Source organism: Babylonia areolata, chromosome 9 (genome assembly GCF_041734735.1).
Source record: "Babylonia areolata isolate BAREFJ2019XMU chromosome 9, ASM4173473v1, whole genome shotgun sequence".
Lineage (NCBI taxonomy): Eukaryota > Metazoa > Mollusca > Gastropoda > Neogastropoda > Buccinidae > Babylonia > Babylonia areolata.
In genome coordinates this window covers 23,324,523-23,342,032 of record NC_134884.1, presented here as the reverse complement: position 1 = coordinate 23,342,032, position 17,510 = coordinate 23,324,523, and the positions used below count along the sequence as shown (strand labels likewise).

Here is a 17,510-nt window from a genome sequence, read left to right as displayed (position 1 = left end):
CTGTCTGTGAATCATGGCCAGTACATGAAACAGGACTGGTGTCCTGATGATGGTGGTTGTAGCTCAGTACATGACAGCAATACATGATTGACGTCCAGGTGATGCTGGTTATAGCACACAGTACATGACAGCGACACACGATTGACGTCCAGGTGATGCTGGTTATAGCACACAGTACATGACAGTGACACATGATTGACGTCCAGGTGATGCTGGTTGTAGCACACAGTACATGACAGCGACACACGATTGATGTCCAGGTGATGCTGGTTGTAGCACACAGTACATGACAGCGACACACGATTGATGTCCAGGTGATGCTGGTTATAGCACACAGTACACGACAGTGACACATGATTGATGTCCAGGTGATGCTGGTTATAGCACACAGTACACGACAGTGACACATGATTGATGTCCAGGTGATGCTGGTTGTAGCTCAGTACATGACAGCGACACATGATTGATGTCCAGGTGATGCTGGTTATAGCACACAGTACATGACAGCGACACATGATTGACGTCCAGGTGATGCTGGTTGTAGCTCAGTACATGACAGCAACACACGATTGATGTCCAGGTGATGCTGGTTATAGCACACAGTACATGACAGCGACACACGATTGATGTCCAGGTGATGCTGGCTATAGTTCAGTATATGACAGCGACACACGATTGATGTCCAGGTGATGCTGGTTATAGCACACAGTACATGACAGCGACACACGATTGATGTCCAGGTGATGCTGGTTATAGCACACAGTACATGACAGCGACACATGATTGACGTCCAGGTGATGCTGGTTTTAGCTCAGTACATGACAGCAACACACGATTGATGTCCAGGTGATGCTGGTTATAGCACACAGTACATGACAGCGACACATGATTGACGTCCAGGTGATGCTGGTTATAGCACACAGTACATGACAGTGACACATGATTGACGTCCAGGTGATGCTGGTTATAGCACACAGTACATGACAGCGACACATGATTGACGTCCAGGTGATGCTGGTTATAGCTCAGTACATGACAGCAACACACGATTGATGTCCAGGTGATGCTGGTTATAGCACACAGTCCATGACAGCGACACACGATTGATGTCCAGGTGATGCTGGTTATAGCACACAGTACATGACAGCGACACACGATTGATGTCCAGGTGATGCTGGTTGTAGCTCAGTACATGACAGCAACACACGATTGATGTCCAGGTGATGCTGGTTATAGCTCAGTACATGACAGCGACACACGATTGATGTCCAGGTGATGCTGGTTATAGCACACAGTCCATGACAGCGACACACGATTGATGTCCAGGTGATGCTGGTTATAGCACACAGTACATGACAGCGACACACGATTGATGTCCAGGTGATGCTGGTTGTAGCTCAGTACATGACAGCAACACACGATTGATGTCCAGGTGATGCTGGTTATAGCTCAGTACATGACAGCGACACACGATTGATGTCCAGGTGATGCTGGTTATAGCACACAGTCCATGACAGCGACACACGATTGATGTCCAGGTGATGCTGGTTGTAGCACACAGTACATGACAGCGACACACGATTGATGTCCAGGTGATGCTGGTTGTAGCTCAGTACATGACAGCAACACACGATTGATGTCCAGGTGATGCTGGTTATAGCTCAGTACATGACAGCGACACACGATTGATGTCCAGGTGATGCTGGTTATAGCTCAGTACATGACAGCGACACACGATTGATGTCCAGGTGATGCTGGTTGTAGCTAAGCTGCCTGTTACTCATCATGGTCAGTACATGACAGCGACACACTGCCAATTTCCAGATGATGCTGGAGGAGAACAAGAGGGTGCGCAGCAAGATCCCGGCAGCCTTCGAGGCCCTGATGGGGCTGCACCTGGCCAAGGTGGATGATGCCATGGAGCCAGGCCTGACCACGCTGTCGTGGACCTCCACCTTGATCGGGGAGTACATCCAGAGCGTGTACTGTGCCCTGGGCGACCTGGAGCTGCTGATGGACCGTGTGCACGATGTCACCGAGTTCCGCATCGACGCCATCCTCAAGGAGATGGCCAGCACCCGCCTGTGTGAGCTGCCTGAAGACGAGCCCTGGAGCGTGGACCGCTTCCTGGAGAACACGCAGGTCTGTGTTGGTTCAGTTCAGTTTCCATGAGGTATCAGAGCGAGTGGACAGATCTGTAAATGCTACAGTTTAGTTTAAGGAGATGTCAGAGCGTGCGGACAGATCCATGTACACTGCACCGCATTTGCTCTTCTCAGAGTGGTGTGGGATGAACTGAGATTGTTTCCATCATGACAGTTGTAAAAGCAGTGAATAGTGGAGAAGTGGCCTAGTGGTAATGTGTCCATCTAGGAAGCAATAGATTTGGATCATGTGGGATTGAATCCCACTATTGACAGAATTTTCTACCCCTCCACTAGGCCCTCGATTGGTGGTCAGGATGCTAGTCATTTGGATGAGACAATAAACCGTTCAATGCAGTACAGTGCAGTGCAATGCAAAATAATACAATAGTAAGGTATTGTTTCCATTGTAACATTTGTATGGGCAGTGTACGGTGAGAAATTGTTATTTGTAATAATGTTGGTATCGTTGTTCATTATTTGAATTCATTCCATCAACTTTGTTGTGTGTTCTTTTCGCTGACATTTGCATTTTTATTTTATTTCATTGATTTCTTTTGCCAGTTGCAAAGAACATGTTTTGGATGACTGTCATGTATTATTAGAATCTAGATGACTGCTCATTTTGCCATTGAGCTTGAAAGGTCAGAAAGTTGGAAGACATATTTTTTGATTCTTTGAAGATGAGCGTCTGTGTGTGTGTGTGTGTGTGTGTGTGTTTGCACTCATGTGTGTGAGTCTGCAAGCATGTGTCTGTGTGTGTATGGGTGTATATTTGTGCATATTAGTGCAAGCACTTACCTCCATGAATTTCAATACATATGCAGGCCAATACAGGTAGCAATGCGTGTGTGAACAGATGCTGTGCTCCAAAGGGGCCTACATGCTGCAGACAAAGAGTCAGACTGTGGAGGATGCGGCCAATGAGCTGATCAACATGCTGTGCGACGTGGAGCCTCCTGAACCGGAGGCAGAGGTGGAAGAGGAGGAGGATGCTGGCTTTGATGAGGAGGAGGTGGCTGAAGGCAAGTCTGTAGAAAAAAATATGCCTGCAAATTACTTTTGTAACAGTGCGTAAAAAGATATAACACAGAAGATTACTCGTAAGTCACAAATGAAAATGTGTCTGCAGGTTACTTCAGTAGTAAAAAAGATATGAGGCAGCAGCAGATCGTGTGAGAAAATATCCTGAAGTCACTGTTTAAAAAACAAAAAGGAAAGATTGCATCTTTATTGTTACTAAAATAGGGTTTCAGTACTGTTGCTGCTATGAGGTCTCTATATTTGCTACAGGGTTTCTATCATCTTATTGCAGTTGGATTTTTATATTGTTACAAGTTTCCTTGCACAATAACAGTTAAAAGAAAACAGTTTAGTCAGTGCGTTCTCTTTATTCATATGCTTCACACACATATCAAGTAATTTCCATTCTTGAATGTTTATTTTTTTATTGTGGTTTTCATACTTTGCTCTGCCATCTGGATCACTGTTCCACTATGAGTGACATGAAAGTCCTGTCTGTGTGCGTGTGTGAAGGTGAGGAGCAGGAGAAGGCGGAAGGGGAAGACACGGCCCGGGGAGAGTCCCGCACTACATCTCGTGCGGGCAGCCGGAAGTCCCGTCCCGTCTCCTCCAAGGCAGCGGCCCTGGCCAAGCGAAAGAAGGAGATGCGGGAAAACATCGAGGAGTCGGCCATGGAGCTGCTGATCCACTTCAACAACCGCAACCTGGATGCCTTGCTGCGGTGTGTGCGCAACGTGCTGGAGAGTCTGCGGAAGAGGATCAGCTCCAGTTCCATGGCTCACTACATTGGTCAGTTTTGTGAGAGTGTGGGTGGTGTGCATGTGGGTGGTGTGCATGTGTGTGTGTGTGTGCATATGTGTGTGTGTGTGTGTGTGTGTGTGTGTGTGTGTTTGTGTGTACATGTGTTTGTGTGTATGTGAGAGAGAGAGAGAGAGAGAGAGAGAGAGAGAGAGTGTGTGTGTATGTGTGCATTTAGTGCCACTGACACATTCCATTTGTCTTGCATATAAGCCACTGAAAATAATGCTCTATGTGTTTATTATTGTAAACATTATATTTTGTTCCCCTCATTGATGTTTACTGTTAGTGTTCTGGGACCCTGTTGCTAAGGAGGCAGAGAGTGTTAGAATTACCAGTCTATATTATGATCTGAAATGTGTGTGATTTTTCAGTAGGATAAGCATGTTTGACATACAAGTCAAGATGTTTGCTTCCTGTTCATCACAGAGTTGTCCTGGCAGAAGAAAGTCTTAGTGTGCTCAGCCAGGTCACTTACTCTTTGTGAGGTGGGCATCACAGCAGTCATTAGAACAGTTCTTCTTCTTCTACTTATGCATTGATTGGCTGCAGCTCCCACATTCACTCATATGTACAAGTGGGCTTTTACATGTGTGACTGTTTTTCCCCAGCTATGTAGGCAGCCATACCCCATTTTCAGGGATTTGCATGTTGGGTGTTTTTATTTCCATACTCCACCTAACCCTGGCATGGATTACAAGATCTTTAAGATACATATTTGATCTTCTATATGTGTTTACAATTGAAAGGGGTTCAGGTACTAGCTGGTCTGGGAGATAAGAAAAATGTCCACCCTTAACCTGCCAGGTGCACCAGAACTAGGAATTGAACTACACAGTGCTCTAACCATTCAGCATCCATCAAACCAGTTGTGCTTGTCTTTCCTTTCAGGCGAAGGGTCCATATATCAGTATACCTGGTGAGAGAACCCAGCTGAATAACCAACCATTCTGCCACCGATGTACACCCATGAAAACAGTTTTAGTTGTCTTCCTTTTCATTTGAAGGGTTGACATATGGGTATACCTGGGTGAGAGAATACAGCTGAACAACCAACCATTCGACCACTGATCCCATAAAAACAGTTCTAGTTGTCTTCCCTTTCAGTTGAAGTGTCGACATAAGGGTATACATGGGTGAGAGAATACAGCTGAATTGGGGAGTGATGGCCTAGAGGTAACATGTCCTCCTACGAAGCAAGCTAATATGAGTGCTCAGGTTCGAATCCCGACACAGTCACCAGTATTTTCTCCCTCTCCACTAAACCTTGAGTTGTGGTCTGGACGCTAGTCATTCAGATGAGACGATAAACTGAGGTCCGGTATGCAGCATGCACTAAGCGCATGTAAAAGAATCCACGGCACCAAAAGGGTTGTCCTTGGCAAAATTCTGGAGAAAATATCTACTTCGACAGAAGAAAAATAGAAATAGAAATAGAAAACTGCCTGCAGAAAAAGAAAAGAAAAAAAGGGGTCGCTCTCAGTGTAACGACTTGCTCTCCCTGGGGAGAGCAGCCCAAATTTCATAGAGGTATCTGTTGTGACAAAAAAGAGTAATACAAATACAATACAATACAAATAACCAGCCATTTGACCACTTGTCTTCCTTTTCAGGTGAGGGGTCGATGTACGGGGACGCAAAGAAGGACAGCCGGCCGTTTTTCCGGACCAACGCCACGCTGGCGATCCCCACCATCGTGATGCAGCCGGCCCTGGACGAGGTGCAGCAGGGGCTGAACAAGGCCGTGCAGAGCATCATCTCCGTCAGCAAGGGCGTGGCCCAGTGGAGCAAGGAGAGGAAGCGCGTCACCAAGGTACGCCATGTCGTTCCTGCTCTTGGCAGTTTGCTTGTTTCTCACAGTGGTGTCTCGTCAACAGTCAAATGCTCTTGTGATACAGTTAATTTCTTTATGACATGATCTTAGAGAAGAGATGTTTAAACTGGTGTAAGGAATCAGAGTTCTTGTGAACAACAGTTGCTCTTAACACAAAAGTATGGCAAAAAACTGTGAATAGCTAACCGCTAAAATGGAGTATGGATGCCCCAAAATAGCAGGCTATTCAGTATGTAAACATGAATGTAAGTATGAATAATATGTAATTAAAATTAAAAAAAAGAGAAGCGCAGTTTTCTTCTTCTTCTTCTTCATTCATTCATGGGCTGCAACTCCCACGTTTACTGGTATGTACATGAGTGGGCTTTTACATGTATGACTGTTTTTACCCCGCCATGTAGGGAGCCATTCTCTGTTTTCGGGGGTAGAAGTGCAGTGATGACAGACAGACACTGAACACACACCTCACCACAACCCTCACTGACTTTACAGCCAGCCCCAGACCGCACAAGCTCCATGGCGGCGGACCCGTCAGAGCGCCGCCACAGTGTTGGGAGCAATGCGGCACTGTCTGAGCACTCGCACCCGGTGGACAAGGGGGGCAAGGAGGGCGGAGAGGTGTCGGTGCAGAGCTACACCATCACACAGCAGGCCAAGAACTACTTCAAGTCAGTGTCGGAGAACAAGGAGATCGCCAAGCTGGCCTCCCTGCTGTCCACATCCATCAACTCCAACAAGAAGGTAGTTGAGGAGTGTGACTGTGTGGCTTCTTCTGTGTGGAACAAACTGGGTTTTTTTTTTGTTTTGTTTTTCTCATATCAACTTTTTTCAAAGTCAAGGTGGACACATTTTCATCAGGTGTAGATAACGGTGCAATTTTATAACAAATACTAGACATCATACTTAGCATCAGAAACTGTGCTGTCTTACCAAGATTTCTGTTGTGTCCATTCAGAACAGGGTGATATTGATGTCTGTGTTCATACATTTTTAACTCAGTGCCAACTGCAAGCAGGCATAGACACGCATACACACACACAGACACACACACACACACACACACACACATACATGCACATGCATTCACACATGCATGCATGCACACACCTGCTAGTGATGATTATGATTTTGACACATGAATATGCATCATTGTAGCTGTTAAAATGTTAAATTTCATTCGTTTGTTTCAGTTACATACACACAAAAGGATATTTTCTCTGTTCATCAGAAATGTTGAATAACGTAGTTTGAAAAACTGTTCCACAGAATCCAGTGCTAAACTTTCAGAATAAGACTCAAGGAGACAAAGTGATCTATTTCTTAACACACACGGCTGTGGAACGTTGTAACAATTATGCTGTCCTGTTTCTAAAATGACCGTATGGGTATGTATATCGGTCAGGGTATTTTAATACACATTGTAAGTTCAGCCATCCATCCATCCATTCATCAGTCTGTCCATTCATTCATAAAATTGTTTATCAATCCCTCCATTTATTGGTCCATCCATTTGTTGGTCCACCCATCCATTCATTCTTTTATCTAGCCATCCATCCATCTATCCATCTGTCTGTCCTTACGTTTTGTCCATCTGTCAGTCCATCCACCCATCCAGCCATTTGTCCATCCATCTGTCAGTTCTTACATCATCAGCCAACCTGTCTGTTTAATTTACCTATATGTTTACCCACACGTCCATCCATCCAATCATTTGTCCATCCATCCATCCATTTGTTAATTTATCCATCCATTGGTCCCTCTGTCTAGTCTTACGTCTGTCCATCCATCTATTCATCCTTCTATTTGTTCTTTCTTTTTTTAAAATTTGTCCATTATTCCAGTCATTTGTTCATCCATCCATTCATCCATCCATCCATCCATTCATTTGTCATACTCACATTGTCACAGGAGGTGACGACAGCCCTGGAACAGTTCTCACAGTACAGTGCCATCTGGGAGAAAGATCGTGACGCTGATCTAGAGGAGTTTGCCAAGGAGGACCCCAAGCTGTCAGAGTTTGAGGCCCAGGTGAAGCACTACGAAGAGCTGGAGATCAGCATCATGGCACTGCCAGAGTACTACGATGTGGGACCCATCGCCCTCTACACAGGTCAGTGTAAATCAGTGGCTGTGTAGGGAAAGAAATGGAGAATGTCAGGTTATGCATTCAGCAGTGCAGTGCCCCCATTACCAAACCATGTTTTAGGACCAGTGACAGGTGACAGTAGCGAAAAAAAAAAATTCTGCTTCAGTGGGTTTTTTAATCAGTCTTGTTCTTGCTGTCAGCTCCACAGGCCTGTCAGTCAGCTTATACAGTGGAGTGACTGTGAAAAAGTGTTGCTGAAAGAAATGGCTTGATTCAGAAAAATACTGAAGTTGTTGTTATTTGAATATATTAATTTTGAATATGTTATTTGAATATATGAATATATCGAATATGTATTTTCTCATAAAAACCCCAACTGTTTATTCTAACATTTCTGTATTTGTTCTTATTCTTATCTTGCCTGGTCTACCTCCTTCATCTGTTCACTCCCTTAATACAACACTCTGCCACCTGACTTGGACTCAGAAAGAAAATATCTGAGCACATTACTCCTTTTTTGCAGTCTCTCTGTTGGCTCCTTGCCTCACACAGAATAAAGTACAAGATCAGCACTCTTTTATAAATCTATAGACAAACCTTTACCCTCCCTATTTCTGCAGCTGCCTTCACCTGTACTTGCCAACTTGCTCTCAGCAATCAGTTAGAGACCAGCTCTGTTTTTGTGTTCCTGGATTCAAACACTCAGCCACCACTCTTTCTCTGTCAGTGGACCGTACACTTGGAATGAGCTCCCTCTTTTGCTTTGTCAATCACAGCATGCAGGTTTTTTTTATATCTGGCCTTAAAATCTACCTCTTTCCACAGTAGCTCCACCATTCCTTCCCTCCTCCCAGTCTACAGTTCCTCCAGCTTTCTGTTTACATGTAAATTTTTTTTTTCTTTCCTGATGATGATATGAGTACTTATGTAGCACCTGTCCTCGGTCAGAGACCAACCTCTATGTGCTTTACAAACCTGGAGTCATTTGCACTACAGGCTGCCTACATGAGTAGAGCCGACTAACAGATGCCATTTAGGCGCTTGTCATTCATTTCCTGTGACAATCAGGTTTCAGTTGCACACACATACACACTCGTGTAGACATAAAACATTTTACACGTATGACCATTTTCATCCCTTTGAATGAGAGCTGTGCGTGCGTGAAGAGTGACAGGTGTGAAAGTGCTTTATCTGTGCACAAGATTAAGCGCTATACAAATGCATTTATTATTTTCATTTCATCATCATTATCACTCATTGTTTCCAATTTCAGAGCATCTGAAGCTTGGCCTGACAACGGAAACCAAAGCATGGCGAATGCACTTTGGCAGAAACTGCAACAAGAAATACAGCACTGAAATGGAGGAGATCTTTGTCTTCATTGAAGATCTGCAGAAACGTCTATCGCGTCCCATCAAGGACTTGGATGATATTCGCCATGCCATGGCCGCCTTGAAGGACATTCGGGAGAACGAGATTCGCATTGACATGAGCATCGGACCTATTGAGGTCAGTTAAAAAAGTGAACTGAGAGTGTGTGTATCTGTATGCTTATATATATGTTTCTCTCTCTCTCTCTCTCTCTCTCTCTCTATATATATATATATATGTATATATATCTAATATATCTATATATATATGTATGTGTGTGTGTGTGCCTGTGTGTGCTTCATGGTAGAATTATGATTGTATATAAGCTGTGAACTTAATGAAAAACTTAATAAAATAGGAACGAGTCCGCCCCCACCGCACCCCCTCCCCACCTCACATATATGTACACATGTACTGACAGTCTCAAAAGAAGCTTTCGATGTCTTCTTATCTTCGATTCTGAATGAGTCATCAATCCTTCAAGAGCTATTTTCTGCAGGCCTTAGATCCAGGTAAGTGTAGGAAATTTTTAAAAAAGGACTTATTCCTTGAAAATGCTATGTGTATTACTGTGTAATGGAAGAGGTTTTGGGTCTGTGGATGGGTAGGGGGTAATCCTATTGCATACTTACACCATGCCTTGCATTATTCAGTTTAATACAATAGTATGTACCAATGACTTTTTGTCACTGTACAAAAAAGTGGCAAATTCAGAAGTTTCGCATGCAACTTTTCCCCCCTGAACAGAAAGCAGTCCCCTCTGAACACCGTCGTGGACATTTTCAGGCTGCATCCTCCTTCAGCCACTCACACACACAGGTCACACAGGTGGAGCAGTGGCCTGGTAGTAATGTGTGTCTGACTGGGAAGCAAGCGTCCATAAGTTCTAGTCCCATAATATAGACCAGGGTTTTTTACCCCCCAACCCCACCGCTCCTTCACTAGATCTTAAGTGGTGGTTTGGGTGTTAGTCTTTGGGATGAGACGATAAACCAAGGTTTCATGCGCAGCGTGCACTTAATGCATGTAGAAGAACCCACAGCAACAAAACGGTTGTCTGTGGCAAAATTATATAGAATAGAAAAATCCACTTTGATAGTAAAACAAATGCACAGAAAGAAAAAAAGAGGGAAAAAAAAGAAAAGAAAAGAAATTGGTTGGCGCTGCACTGTTGTGATGCACTTTTCCCTGGGGAGAGCAGTCCAAATTTCACCCGGAGAAGTCTGTTATGATAAAAGGTAATGCAACACAACACAGTAAAATGCAGCATGTTAGATAATAGGCAGTACAATATACCAGAACAATAAAACACAACACAACATAACCCAGTGCAGTACAACACAATAAAACGCAACACAACCCACTGCAACACAATACCATATTTGTAAAGACAATGACTGACTCTGTCACACCAGGAGTCCTATGCCATGCTGAACAAACACGAGCTGCCGCTGGTTCGGGAGGAGGCTGAGCGCTGTGACACTCTGCGCTACTCCTGGGAGCGCCTGCAGGCTCAGTCCGCAGAGGTATCCACCCACCTCCTCACCATCCAGCCCCAGTTCAAGCAGGACCTCATCGCCGATGTCAAGGTCTTCATTGAGGACTGTGATGACTTCTACTCCAGTTATGACACAGTGAGTACAAACCTTCTGTGATTTGTTTTTCTGTGTGTGTAAAAAAGATATTGTGCTTTTGAAAAAAGGATTTGGTAAAATTGGATTGAAGAAGAGAAAGGAAGATGAGTTAAAATATGTTTGAGTTTGGGTTTATTCACCAAAAACAACAAAACTCACAAAAGCATGAAGTTGTGAGCAGTATGTGTATGTATGTTTGTATGTGTCACATGCATACGTGACATCTGCTTGTAAATATAACATGTGCTATTTGAAAGCTTGTTCAACATAATAGGTGTTATTTGAAGCTTTCAATGATATATGTTGGTTGTATGCTTTATGAAAGAAAAAAAACACTCACAATGAAATATTTTTGGAAATTATAGACAACCAGAAATATTTGCACATGTAGATGTTTATTGCCTGTTTCATGAGTGAAGAAGACTTTTGTCAGTAGAACACATTTTTATCTGCAAGGAACATCAGAGTTGAGCACAGAGTTAACTTTTTGTCAAGCCCCAGAAAAGGACATTGACAGAGAGGATGCTTAAGTCTGGAGCTGTGGCCAAGTGGTAAAGTGCCAAACTAGAAAGCGAATATCCATGGGTTCGAGTCCTGCACTGGACCAGAATTTTTACCCAACCACTCCACTTCACCTTGAATGGTAGTCTGTGTGCTGGTCTTTTGGAGGTGATAATAAAGCAAGGTTCTGTGTGCAGCACATGCTTAGAACCCACGGCAACAAAAACGGGTTGTCACTGATAAAACTCTACAGAAAATTCTACTTTGGACGTAAAACAAACACACTTGCAGTTAGAAAAACAAAATGGTGGAGCTGCCCTGTGGTGCTGTGCTCTCCCCAGGGAGAGGAACCTGGATTTTGTTGCTCAGAGAAATCTGTTTTGACAAAAAGTAATACAAAACAATAGTTAAGAATACAAAATACAACACACAGCAAAGCACAGCACAGCACAGCACAGCACAACACAACACAACACAACACAACACATAATACAATAAACACAACACAACACACAATACAATAACAAGTGAACCATGTGTTGCAGACAGGACCCATGGTGCCAGGTGTGCCACCTCGGGAAGCTTCCGACAGGCTGATCATCTACCAGAACACTTTTGACACACTGCTTCGCAAGTTCCAGACCTACACAGGTGGGGAGGAGTTGTTCGGTCTTCAGGTGACTGAGTACCCCCGACTGATGCAAATCAAGAAAGAGCTCAACCTCCTGCAGAAGCTCTATGGCCTCTACAACAATGTGATCGACACCGTCACCGGATACTATGACATCCTCTGGCAGGACGTCAACATTGAGAAGATCAACACTGAGCTGCAGGAATTCCAAAATAGGTCAGGGATTGTTTTTTTTTCTTTTCTTTTCAGGCTTAGTTCTTTTTTCACTTGCTTGTGTCTTTGATGTTGTTCCAAGATTTTTTTTTTTTCACAAATTTTTGCAGTCTTGATACTGGCTGCTTAAAATTTGAAACATAGCAGTAATTAAAAAAAGATGATAATAATAGTAATAATGATAATGATAATGATGATGATATTAATAACAACAAAAATAATATTGATAATGATTATGATAATAAAAACAGTAGTGCTGTGTTAGTATACCCACTGTTACTAATTTCTTTTCTGAAAGCACCGTGAGCGGAACAGATACATGACATACAAAACACAAAACACACAGACAAAACAAAACAAAAGACATGTGGCCTCATAGTGTTTGAAAATTAACTGAAGTGTTAACACTTGGTAACTGAATGAAGTGTTAACAATTGAAAATGAAATGAAGTGTTAACAATTGATAATTAAATGAAGTGTTAACAATCACAGCATGACATGCTTTGCCTTTTGTTTATGACTGAGTTTCACAACAACTGAACATTATACTTAATTTGAAAAAAACAAAAAATCCCAAAATGTTCCTTGCACGGCAAATGTAGGAACTGAATATAGTACAGAACTTGGAAAACAACAAAAAATCCCAAAATGTTCCTTGCGTGGCAGATGTCGGAAACTTCCCAAGGCGCTCAAGGACTGGCCAGCATTCGAGGACCTGAAGAAAAAAATTGACGACTTCAACGAGATGGTGCCACTTCTGGAGCTGATGGCCAACAAGGCCATGAAGCCGCGTCACTGGCAGCGCATCGCCGATGTCACAGGTCACGTGTTTGACATTGAAAGTGAAAACTTCACCCTGAGGAACATCCTGGAGGCTCCTCTGCTCCAGTTCAAGGAAGAGATTGAGGTATGGTGATGTCACTGCTCTTGTCGTTGTTTTATGGTATTGTTTCCTACGTTTGATTGAGGTATGGTGACGTCACTGCTCTTGTCGTTGTTTTATGGTATTGTTTCCTACGTTTGATTGAGGTATGGTGACGTCACTGCTCTTGTCGTTGTTTTATGGTATTGTTTCCTACGTTTGATTGAGGTATGGTGATGTCACTGCTCTTGTCGTTGTTTTATGGTATTGTTTCCTACGTTTGATTGAGGTATGGTGACGTCACTGCTCTTGTCGTTGTTTTATGGTATTGTTTCCTACGTTTGATTGAGGTATGGTGATGTCACTGCTCTTGTCGTTGTTTTATGGTATTGTTTCCTACGTTTGATTGAGGTATGGTGATGTCACTGCTCTTGTTGTTTTATGGTATTGTTTCCTACGTTTGATTGAGGTATGGTGATGTCACTGCTCTTGTCGTTGTTTTATGGTATTGTTTCCTACGTTTGATTGAGGTATGGTGATGTCACTGCTCTTGTTGTTTTATGGTATTGTTTCCTACGTTTGATTGAGGTATGGTGATGTCACTGCTCTTGTCGTTGTTTTATGGTATTGTTTCCTACGTTTGATTGAGGTATGGTGACGTCACTGCTCTTGTCGTTGTTTTATGGTATTGTTTCCTACGTTTGATTGAGGTATGGTGACGTCACTGCTCTTGTCGTTGTTTTATGGTATTGTTTCCTACGTTTGATTGAGGTATGGTGACGTCACTGCTCTTGTCGTTGTTTTATGGTATTGTTTCCTACGTTTGATTGAGGTATGGTGACGTCACTGCTCTTGTCGTTGTTTTATGGTATTGTTTCCTACATTTGATTGAGGTATGGTGATGTCACTGCTCTTGTCGTTGTTTTATGGTATTGTTTCCTACGTTTGATTGAGATATGGTGATGTCACCGCTGGCTGTTGTTTTATAATAGTGTTTCCTATGTTTGATTGAGCTTTGGTGACGTAAGAGCTGTCGTTTTATGATGTTATTTTCTGCGTTGATTGAGGTATGGTTTTGACATCACCACTATCATTTTATGATGTTGTTTCCTATGTTAACATTATTGTTGTCATTCTATGACGTTGTTTTCCATGTAATCACCCTCAGTGTGTGTGTGTGTGTGTGTGTGTGTGTGTGTGTGTTCATTCTAAACTTTAGCATTGGAATTTTCTTGGCAAGCACAAGTGGTATAAGTAGCAAACATTTTTGGATCATAGATTATGATGATGAGGTCAGCAGACTGAGAGGTCAAATATCAAGGTCATCATGGGCTACACAGAAAGAGCCCCATAGAACTGTTGTCTTGCATCCACTATTCATCAGACTTGGTATAGTGAATGGGTATGATGTCAGCATGAAATTGACATTCAGGATCAAGTGTTTAAGGTCACAACATGGTATACAATGAGAGCAGGAAAAGCTTGTGGGTACTAAAGAGATGAGATTTTGTTTTTCTATTGAGTAATTGCTGTGTTTGATTAAATGGTTGTCACATGTGAGTCTTGATGGCCTTGCCTCCAGGTGGGTGAGTGTTGAAAGCCTTGCCACTGCTGTTCCTTATTATTTCACTGATGTAAGTGGATGTGGGGAAGACCCTGTGACTGACCAACTTTCCTCCACTCTCTCCCCCAGGACATCTGCATCAGTGCCGTCAAGGAGAAGGACATTGAAGCCAAGCTGAAGCAGGTGATGTCAGACTGGAACAACTTGGAGCTCAAGTTTGGTTCCTTCAAGAACCGCGGTGAACTGTTGCTTCGTGGGGACACCACCGGTGAAATCGTCTCGATGATGGAGGACTCCTTGATGGTTCTGGGATCTCTGCTGTCCAACAGGTGACTGCTTGTGGGGGGTTTGACCTCATTTTATCTTAACTCATCGTATAACTCTACCGAACCTTTTTCTTTATTTTTAAAACAGCAGATGTGGTTAGGCATGTGGATCAGTCTGCACGCTTTGACACATCCATGAACATGAAACAATCTGTATCTTACTGTACTGTGCAATACTTCACTGTACCTAATTTCCTGTGTCATTCAGTCAGATTTCAGGCACACATGCACACTCAGACAGACATGTAACATTTTATATGTTTGACCATTTTTGTTTATTTACCCCACCATGTAGGCAGCCATACTCTGTTTTTGGGGGTGTCATTGCTTGGTATGTTCTTGTTTCCATTACCCAATGAATGCTTTCATGGATTACAAGATCTTTTATGTGCATATTTAATCTTCTGCATGTGTATACACATGAAGGGGGTTCAGGTGCTAGCAAGTCTGCACATATGTTGACCTGGGAGATGGGAAAAATCTCCACCATTTACTCACTAGGCGCTGTTACTGAGATTTGAACCTGGGACCCTCAGGTTGAAAGTCCAACGCTTTAACCACTTGGCTATTGCGCCCTTCGACCTATAGAGCAACAAATCTTGCTCCTGGAAGATGTCACAAAGAAACAGTGTATTTCTTGCTTCATATGAAGGTTAGGCAATGAAGAACCTACGTCACTCTGTCTTTCCCTGTCTTGCTGAATGCCATTCCATCTTTGTACATTTTTCCTTCACTGTTCCAGATACAACGCTCCCTTCAAGAAGCAGATTCAGACCTGGGTGACCAACCTGACAAACTCCTCGGAGATCATAGAGAACTGGATGACTGTGCAGAACCTGTGGGTCTACCTGGAGGCTGTCTTCGTGGGTGGTGACATTGCCAAACAGCTGCCAAAGGTAGGTTTCTGACACCTGACAAAAAGTGCACCATACCATTTTTGTTTTGTTTTTTGTAGGTTCAGTCTGTACCATTTTTGGGGTGCAGTAAATTAGGTTTTTTTTCTGTTCAGTATATCATCTTTTTAATGCAGTGTGCCATTGTTTTGAAGGTGCAGTATACAATTTTCAGATGCAGTATACCTTTTTTAGGTGTAGTATACCATTTCTGTAGGTGCATTATACCATTTTTCATAGGTACAGTATACCAGTTTTAGGTGTGGTATACCAGGTGCAGTATACCAGTCTCAGGTAAAGTATACCATGTTTTTTCATAGGTGCAGTATACCATTCTAGTAGGTGCAGTATACTCTTTTGGGGTACAGTTTTCCATTGTTCAGAGTACTTTTCTGTTCTTTATAGGTATAATATGGTTTTTTTAAGGTGCAATAAACTATGGAAAAAAATATTTGTGTGGTATACCATTATTATTAGGAGCAAAATACCAGTTTTATTGTGGTATATTTTTTCTTGTAGATGCAGTATACCTTTTTCTAGACACAGTATACTGGTGTCAGATGCAGTATACCATGTTTTGAAGCAAGATACCAGTTTTTTTATGCGCAATATTTCATTCTTTTGGTACATTATACCGTTTGTAGGTGCAGTACACCAGTTATTATGTGCAGTATACCAGTTTTAGGTGTGTTTTGTATGTTATTAGTGTTGTGTATCTTTTTGTTTTCTGCTGTGTATTCTCATGTTTTTCCCATGTCTTGTTTGTCATTGTATCTTTGGGTGTCTGCCTCTTTCTTTCTTTCTCTTTCACTCTTGCTGCATTTTTCTCTTTCACATACACAGACATTGTCTGTCATACAGATATCACACACACACACACAGGCACACAGACACACACACACACACACACACACACACAACCTCTGACACACTCACTGACACATACACATAATATTGCTGTTGCTAGGAAGCAAAGCGTTTCAGCAACATTGACAAGTCATGGGTGAAGATCATGACGAGGGCCCATGAGACGTCCAACGTGATTCAGTGCTGTGTGGGGGATGAGACTCTGATGCAGCTGTTGCCTCACCTCTTGGAACAGCTGGAGTTGTGCCAGAAGTCACTGACTGGGTGGGTGTGGGTGTGGGTGGGTGGTGGGTGTTTGGTTGATGTGTGGGAGTGTGGAGGGTGAGTGGATGGTGGAGGGTTGGGTGTGTGGGGGGGTTGATGTTGTATAGTGAGTGTGTATGTGTATGTGTGACTGCGTGGGTGGTGTGTGTGTGTGCTCATGTTTATGGGGGTATGTTTGTAATTTGTAATATATAAAGTGTTATAATGCAGATATATTGTGTACAGTTGTGTTTTTGTTGTTGAAGTCTTAACATATCCTCAGTCTTCCTTTTTAACCTGTCAATCCTGTGACGACATATGATTATATCACTGGCCTGTCATATCTTTCTGTGGAGAATTTTCCTCATCGAATGATGATCAGGAATCACACTTAGTCCCATATAGCACCAGGGGAAAAAATCCCATATTTGCGGCATTGTTCTTGTGTCAAATGTTTTGGTGGAGAGTTTTCCTCATGGAAAGATGATAGGCAGTTACTCCTAGTCCCATATAGCACCAG

The 17,510-nt window shown here is 42.9% G+C and overlaps 1 protein-coding gene across 5 annotated transcripts in view; it reads left to right on the top strand.

The window, feature by feature from the left end:
- Positions 1-17,510, top strand: part of LOC143286140 (dynein axonemal heavy chain 5-like) — a 118,939-nt gene that overhangs the window by 50,644 nt on the left and 50,785 nt on the right. For all 5 annotated transcript variants that reach the window (XM_076593740.1, XM_076593739.1, XM_076593741.1 and 2 more), the window contains 13 exons: positions 1,825-2,142; positions 3,004-3,169; positions 3,681-3,956; positions 5,579-5,778; positions 6,292-6,540; positions 7,708-7,909; positions 9,159-9,394; positions 10,672-10,890; positions 11,937-12,238; positions 12,902-13,142; positions 14,791-14,990; positions 15,730-15,883; positions 16,848-17,011. In XM_076593740.1, coding sequence (XP_076449855.1) covers positions 1,825-2,142; positions 3,004-3,169; positions 3,681-3,956; positions 5,579-5,778; positions 6,292-6,540; positions 7,708-7,909; positions 9,159-9,394; positions 10,672-10,890; positions 11,937-12,238; positions 12,902-13,142; positions 14,791-14,990; positions 15,730-15,883; positions 16,848-17,011 — 2,927 coding nt within the window. The remainder of the gene's footprint in view (positions 1-1,824; positions 2,143-3,003; positions 3,170-3,680; positions 3,957-5,578; positions 5,779-6,291; positions 6,541-7,707; positions 7,910-9,158; positions 9,395-10,671; positions 10,891-11,936; positions 12,239-12,901; positions 13,143-14,790; positions 14,991-15,729; positions 15,884-16,847; positions 17,012-17,510) is intronic.